This window comes from Vicugna pacos, chromosome 2 (assembly GCF_048564905.1).
Source record: "Vicugna pacos chromosome 2, VicPac4, whole genome shotgun sequence".
NCBI classification, from domain to species: Eukaryota; Metazoa; Chordata; class Mammalia; order Artiodactyla; family Camelidae; genus Vicugna; species Vicugna pacos.
Window position 1 is genome coordinate 10,588,185 of NC_132988.1, and position 8,639 is coordinate 10,596,823.

An 8,639-nucleotide genomic window follows, 5' to 3' on the forward strand; every position below is an offset into this window, starting at 1 on the left:
CTCTTCTTCCCTTAGTTCTCCATCTCTAGTGAATTTGTTCAATAATATCAAACAAGGCAGATGAATTTGGTAGCTATACTTTCTAATTACTGTCCACATCTTTTTAAATTCATGTTTTCATTGTGCAAAAAAGTTAAATATTTAATAATCTAAAAGCAATGGACCTAAACATACATCTTTGACAATTTTGTAAACTTCCTAAATTAAAGCATAAAGGAGAAAAAGCATATGCACACCATTCAAATTGGCATTCCCGTCTCAACAATCTGATAAGTGGCAGGGTCCACCACTTAGCCAGTACTGTTGAATGTTGTTGTACTGCAGTGTGTCACTTGTGCACAGGACAGAGTGCCAGAAACATGTCAGAGGGTGTCACCATGAGAAACAAGAAAAAAAAAAGCTTAGGGCTTTCTCAGTGCTTTTTTTTCCCAAGATTCACTGGATTATGGTCAGATGTTCTTCTGAATACATGTTTTTTCCTGAAGATATTAATCTTATTTTTTGAAATGTCTACCAGTATATATTGCTTAAATAATACTGAACTTGAATAATATTCAAGTTGGGATTCCTGTCCAAGTAGCAACTGAAATGGAATATAAATGCTTCTTGGTACATAGATTATTAAAACAAGAAGGAATAGATGATTTGTATTCTGAAAGTGGCTCTTCCTTGGAGCAGCTTCTGAAACAGATTTAATGTCCCTTGATCCCCTCTGAATTTCACTTTATGTACTTGTAAATCAAAGGAACTTGGCCTAACATTTTGGAAAAAACATCAAGTTCCAGAACTTGGAAACTGACTTAAGTATGTTGGAAGCCCAGCTATATCACTGATCAGCCTTATGACATTGAGTATATCATCTGTTCTCTGAAACTCAAGTTTTTCTCATCTGTAAAATAAAGTCACTGTTAACCGCTTTTCAAGGTTGTTGGGAGGATTAAATTATATACCAAAAAAAAAATTCTCAAACATGAATTACATGGAAGAAAAAGTAACTTATTCCTTTTGTTTATTTGCTTTGTTTGTTTTTGTCTTCAGCCACCAGAAGCGATCTATTCAATTGGTGAAACAGTTTTAATTCATTTTCACACTGATGACACCATCAGCAAGAAAGGATTTCACATAAGATACAAAAGCATCAGATATCCAGATACCATGCATACCAAAAACTAACATGAAAACCTCCATCAGAACCTAAAGGGATGTGCATAATGGAGAGAAGATGTATTTCTTTTTTAAAATGAAGATTTTAGCACAAATGTTTTATATGACAAGTTTGAGCAGAAGGAAACTGCAAGACCAGAATTATCTATGAACTAAAAGAGAAGTTTCCAGTTTCCTGATCAGCATTGCCAGGATATTTGAACTTTATTCTTGACAGTATAAGTATAAATAAAGCTGGTGAACAAGCATCTCATGCTTCAAAGAAGACTTCGCAGCCTTTGTTCACAGCTCAACATAGATGCTTCACAATTCAGACAGTTCTGTTCAGGGTCTGTGACCCTGAAGAGTGTTCTTTTTGACAATTTTTTAATATATAGGAGAAATAAAATGACCTTGCAGGTCATAAACTGGAAAACCCTCACCTCGTATCTTATGATCATTGCTTTGGCTTGGTATCTTGAAGACAACGTAAACCAGATCTATCTAAAGTGCTGTGCAACGGGAGTCATTTCAGGGTGGCTTGTACTTTAAGTGTGGGTGTGCCCAGTGTTTGGAAACTGGAATATTTCAGCTTCATTATTTTCACTTGCAGGCTCAACTAACCTCCTTGCAACATAAAAAAGATCTTGAGACCATTTCATTTTACTGACATTTTGACAAGTTTGAAATGTCAGTAGTGTCTATTATTGAAGTTAACTGTAGACGTCATTTACGTAAGAGCTGGAAAATGCCCGGATGATAGGTAAACTCAGTTCTTTTTCCCTGCTGCCTTTTCCCACCAAATCCAAGAAGCCTTGTGATGTCTTGTGAACATGATGAGAAAACTCCCGACAGGTGTGAACAGGATTCTTCCAAGTGACTGCCTGGATGGCTCCTACTCAAGTTCCACTGCTGCTATGGTCTTTCTTTTGTTGTTGATCTGTTGTAGTTGTTACTGTTGGTGTTGTCATGGTTAATGTTGTATTTTTTTTTAAATGAAATGAAATGAAGCGAAAGTAACCCTTGTAAGAATTGAAAGATCTCTTTCTTTCTCTTCCTAGGAATCAGTTTTTTAAAAAATGCAATGTTGGAAAAAAAAAAAGGATTGGTTTCTGAAAGACTTTCTATGGTGCTATTCTATAAACATTTTTTAAACAAAGTTTTTGACCTTTGAGCCAACCACCTGTAGACTATGAACGTCTCTCTCTGTCTAGATGGTAGCACTTGAAGACTCAAGACTTGTTACATGTAACAAAAGGATATCATTGCAAGGGCAGCCCCTGTCCTATGGAACAACTACTTATAATGCCTTAGAATTCTGTCACGTGATCGAGCAGATCCTCCTAAAAGACACTTTTTGAAAGTTGAACATAATAGTTTATGTTAATTAGCATCTCTATGAGGAAAATCCATTTCTGTGACTGAGAGCATTGTATATAAATATGGTGAACTGCTTTTACTGTAGAAAATGAATTTTCTGCTTTAAAGCCAGGTTTTTTTTTTAAATATTAATGTCTGTATATGTGAGATTGAGTGAGTGAAGCTACAAGAAAGTGAAAAGTAGTGGGTGATTGAAATGTTTAAGTTTATGTGCCAAGTTCTACTAGAATCTTATTTGAATTTGCACCTTTCTTAGGATGTTTCATGGACAAATAATGGAAACTTCTTATTATTATCAACCCATTTAAAAAAAGGCTCCTTCCTTTAGAGAAACTCTATTTTGATATTTTTGATGTTGATATAGATTGCTATATGAAGTAGCTTTGGTTCTGTTACCTGTCCATGAACATTCAAAATCTAATAAAATTGAGAATTGGTCTTCATTTTACAAAATTAAACTATACACACAGATTTAGCTTATTTGTTTTTTGTCATTGTTGCCTTGAAAAAGCTCTTCTTGCATATGAATTGTAATATGTAAATACATTTTTAAAAGCAATTTTTCGATCTTATGGAATGTTACTTTGGAAATGTATAACTGTTGCCTGCAATATAATGAGCTTTTTAGTGGAGCTGATTTATTCCAGTAACAACTTCTACGTTTTTTTCACTAATCTCCAATTAGCCAAAATATTAGGAATGGGAAAGAGAGGTGAAAAAAGACATTAACCCTAGCCACTATACTGTATCCAGCCCAGTACCAGGCACATGCAGTAACTCTCTTTAAACTTTATGCCACCCTTTGAGAACTGTGGTCATGCTCTCACTTTGTTTAGGAACTGAGGTTCAAAGAAGGTATATAATGTTCGCAGGGTCACAGTGCAAAGTTAGATGTTAGAACCCAGATTGTCTGATATACAAATCTGTGGTTGTTCTACAAAAGATAGTAGACTCAATCTTGACATACACCAATAGTAGATATATTTTTGTGATGAAACTTCTACAGGTGAAGTCAAGTTTAGAGATGAATTGCAGTAAAACTTTCAGGATAAACATTGTTCTTTTCAGTAATAGCATGACAAGTCAAATATCAACTGTGGCTATCTTTAAGAACCACAGTTTAGTACTAGAAATTAAAAAAAAATTACTAGATAGTCTAGAGTTAGTAACTATGGGCCTTTTGTTAAAATAAATACATTAAATTATTTTATCTGGTGTGGTAGGAGAAGTGTAGTGTTCTACGTTAATAAATATTGTGGATATTCTGGTTGACATCTTTTTAGGCCACAATGAGCTGCATTTGATACAAACAAGAAGTATTTAAAAGGCGTACAACAGAGGTGTTGTCTTAAATTAGGACTTCAATGGGAACATTAATTTTTATTGTACCTTATGTCAGATATCAGCTCACTGTATATTATTTTTATAGTAATTCAACTTTGGCTTAAGTGTGTTATTAAATTCAAGTACAGTTTCATTGTTATTTTGTTCATAACTGTTAATTACTGTTCCAGGCATTTTATTAGTTTTGTAAATTTATTTTTAACCATTATGTCAACTCCTACATTCATCTTGGTTGTGCTCTCTATTTGCCAAAGTTCTAACTCCTATAAAATCCTCACTGACTACACAGAAAAAAACTGCTCACACTTAATGATTTTATTAAATTATTTTTAAAAGTCAATCTTGACTATTAATCTAGTTTATGGAGGGGATCATGGCTTAACATAACTGCACAAAAGAACATTTTAAAGAAATATATATGAAACAGCAATCCTATTTCCAAAGTCCCCAAATGTCCCTTGCCTGGATTGGCTGGATTTTTGCTATCTATGATTAACTTTAGTATATCACAATCTCAGATACAAATTCTGTCAATTTTATTTTTAAATACCTTGGTATCTTTTATTTGGTTTCTATTACTATATTTTTGATAGCCTCAAATAATGAAATTTTATTCTCACATATAAAAAAATCTCTAAAAGCATCTAATTATTATTCTTCACAAGGGTAAAAGATTTTTAAGAAATATTTGTTCCATATTTTCTTAGATTTAGTAACTAAATCTAAATAGCCATGTGTGACATTAAAAATAACTTTTACTTAAAGCAATTATCAAAATGGTTGGCAATTTTATTTAGCAACAATTATATTTTAGTGAGAATATTTTATATGAAGGAAAACCTTTAGGACCACTATAAAGCCAGCATAGAAGGTGGTAAACAAGAAAAACAATGGCCATGTAAAAATCTATATAACCTAAAATGAAGTGATGCCTTCTGTTTTATGAGGAAAAAAATGTTAACAGCTTATCAAAGAGAAAAAAATGATGGTCTATGAATAAATTGAAGCTTTTTTTTCCTTCATTGCATAGTTAACAGTTGCTAGTGAATATTTAACTTTTAGTCTTTTAGTGCTATTTTTATAACATTGAGAAATTTATCTTAGGAAATGATGGAAAGGCTGGCTCCTATACAGTGTGAAATATTATTAATCTCCAAAATTTCTTTTGATGTGTGCTTTCTAATTGTCTTGCCTTCAACCAGCCTGCCTTTCACTCTGCACAAGTGTATTCGACCTGAATTCAGACTTATCACATAATTTGAGTCAATACCATGAAACCTACCTGGTACAGAAGTAAATGTAGGGTGATTCCAAAAAGCATGTAAGGCCCTGAGCATGTCTCACATATATAAGGCATAATTGTAATATGAAACATCCAAGTACATTTTACTACCATTTGTGGGGAATTATTCCAAACAGTGTGGTTTAGACTTTCAGACAAGATACCATAGGCATATTCACTGTCTTCTTCCTTGCATTTGTGCTTCATAAAATTTCAACTTTTGTATAATATAACTTATTTTGCCACAGTCAAATATTTTCAGCTTATAAACAAAATTATCCATTCTCAAGATGGGAAATGGAGCTGGGATAGCATAACAGAATTTTGATATTTATTCATATAATCATTTAGCAGCAAAAGTTAACAATATAATCTTACAAAAAGCACCTCGGGAGGTGACGAAGATGGCAAAGTAGGAAGATCCTGACCTCACCAATTACCAGTAATGAAATTGAATTAGTAATAAAAATTTCCCAATAGGCAAAAATTCAGGAATAGACAGCTTTACAGGTGAGACCTATCAAATATTTAAAGAATAGGTAACATTTATCCTTCTCAAACTAGTCCAAAATATTGAAGAGGAAGTAATACTTCTAAACTAATTCTACAAGGCCAACATCACCCTGATACCAAAACCAGACAAAATCATCACACACAAAAAAGGGAAAAATACAAGACCAATATCACTGAAGAGCATAGATGAAAAATCCTTAACAGACACCAGCATAACAAATTGAATAATACATTAGTGGGATCATGCACCATGCTTAAGCAGGAGTTCCACCAGGAATGCAAGGATGGTTCAATATCTGCATATCAAACTCTGTGGTATACCACATTAACAAGCTGAAGAATAAAAACCATATAATCATCTCAATAGATGCAAAAAAGCTTTTGACAAAATACCCATTTATAATAAAAAAAAACTCTCAAGAAAATGGGTATAGAGAGACTATACCTCAACATAATGAAAGCCATATATGATAAACCAGCAGCCAACATCATACTTAATGGTGAAAATTTGAAAACATTTTCTCTAAGATCCGGAACAAGACAAGGATGCCCACACTTACGGTTTTTATTCAGCATAGTATTGGAAGTCTTAGCCACAGCAATGAGACCAAAAGAAAAGAAAAAAAGAAAGATAAAAAGAAAAGAAAAGAAAAGGAATTCATGGGAAAAGAAGAAGAGTCACTGTTTAGAAATGAAATAACAGTATATAAAGAAAATCCTAAAGAGGCTACCAAAAATATATTAGAACTAATAAATGATTGTAGTACAGTTGCAGGATACAAAATTGATAAATAGAAATCTATGCACACTGGCAAAAAACTATAAAAAAGAGAAAATACGAGAACAATTTCAATTACATTTAAATTAAAAAGAATAAAATACCTAGGAATGAATCTAACCAAGGAGGTAAAAACCTGCATTTGGAAAACTATGAGACACTGAGAAAGAAGCTGAAGACACACAAACAAATGGAAAAATATACTGTGCTCATTGATTGAAATACTAAACACTATTAAAATGATCATACTCCCCAAGACAATCTACAGATTCAACCCCTAAGTCAATACCAATGACATTTTTGACAGAATTAGGACAAGGAATTCTAAAATTTGTATGGAAATACAAAAGACCCCAAATAGAAAACAGAACCTTGAGAAAGGAGAGCAAAGCTGGAGGTATCATGTGCCCTAATTTCAAAGTATACTCAAAGCTACTGTAATCAAAGCAGTATGGTATTGCCACAAAAACAGTCACATCAGTAAGCAGAATAGAATAGTGCCCAGAAATAAACCCAAGGTTATATGGTCAAATTATCAATGACAAAGGAAGAATATGCAATGAGGGAAAGACAGCTTCTTCAGTAAGTGGTGCTGAGAAAACTGGACAGCTATGTGTAAAATAATGGGATTAGAAATTGTTCTCACACCATACAGAAAAATAAACTGAAAATGGATTAAAGGCTTAAAAGTAAGACCAGAAGCCATAAAACTTATGAGAAAATGTAGGCAGTACATCCTTTGACATCAATCTTAGCAATATTTTCTTGAATATGTCTCCTCAGGCAAGGCAAGAAAAAGCAAAATAAAAAAAAAATAAGACTTCATCATACTAAAAAGGTTTTGCATAGTGAAGGAAACTATCAACAAAACAAAAAGACCACCTACTGAATAGGAGAAGATCAACAAAACAAAAAGACCACCTACTGAATGGGAGAAGATATTTACAAATGATGTATCTACTAATGGGTTATTACTATAACATACAAAGAACTCATACCACTCAATACAAAAAACAAACAGTTCAATTTTTCAAAATGGGCAGAAGAACTGAATAGACATTTTTCCAAACAAGACATACAGATGGCTAAGAGGAACATGAAGAAATGGTCCATATCACTCATAATAAGGGAAATGTAAATCAAAATCACAATGAGATATTACCTCACACCTGTCAGAATGGCTACAATCAAGAAGACAACAAGTAATAAATGTTGGCAAGGATGTGGAGAAAAAGGAAACTTTATGCACCAAGGGTGTGATTGTAAATTGGTGCAGTCACTCTAGAAAACAGTACAGAAGTTCCTCAAAAAACTAAACATACAGAGGGCCAAGATGGTGGAGTAGATCACTCTTAGCTCACCCTCTCCCATGAATTCACCAAGAGAGACTTACATGGACTCACCCATTCACCCAGAACGCCTGCTGAACTTTGACAGAACATTGTCTACTTTAAAAGACAAGATTTCTCAAAAATCTGGTAGGAGGGCAAAAAAAAAAAAAGAAGAAGAAGAAGAAAAAGGAAATCAGTGTGGGACCTGATCCACGGGGAGGGAGCAGCAAAGGAGGAATAGCACTCCTACACTGGGACACCCCTCTTCCAACAGAGAGGTCAGTAGGGATGGAGGGGGAGCCACCGAGGCTTGGAGGACTGCACAGCAGCCGCTTGGCTGAGACAATGGAGAGAAACCAGCACAAAGGGTCCCTGCAATCCCAAGCCCCAGGCACAAGCCGTCAGGGGTGGGCCAGGACGGGCTGGCTGAGCCCAGGCAGAGGGCTGGGGCTGACCGTGCAGAGGCAGCCTCAAGGGACTGCAGTGTGCTGTGGGTTGTGGCTGGTAGTGTATACAGAACAGCATGTGGTTGATAGTGTATATAGAACAGCATGGGCCTCCATAAAAAAATGTGCACTGTTGGTGCTCATTGAGGGAAGGTGCCCAAAGCATCGGGCACAGCCATTGTCTCCACAGGCCCATGGCACCATTGCTGGCGCATTCTCCCGAGAAGAGAGGCAGGACTCAGCCATAGCCATCATATTTGCTGGTGCATCAATCCCAGGCAGAGGCGAGGTTGAAACCTGAATCCATGCCCAGGGGCTCTGCCACTTCACAGGTGGGACTGAGATTTGTTTACAGCCCTAAGCAGAGGGGACCAATTTGTTGAACAAGTGCCTTTATGGACCCACACCTCTAAGACAAATGA

At 35.1% G+C, this 8,639-nt stretch overlaps 1 protein-coding gene across 1 annotated transcript in view; it reads left to right on the forward strand.

Annotated features, from left to right (window-relative positions):
- Positions 1-2,995, forward strand: part of TLL1 (tolloid like 1) — a 179,646-nt gene extending 176,651 nt beyond the window's left edge. Inside the window, exon 21 of the mRNA XM_031670143.2 lies at positions 1,039-2,995. Coding sequence (XP_031526003.1) covers positions 1,039-1,173 — 135 coding nt within the window. The 3' untranslated portion in view covers positions 1,174-2,995. The remainder of the gene's footprint in view (positions 1-1,038) is intronic.
- Positions 2,996-8,639: the final 5,644 nt, after the last annotated feature.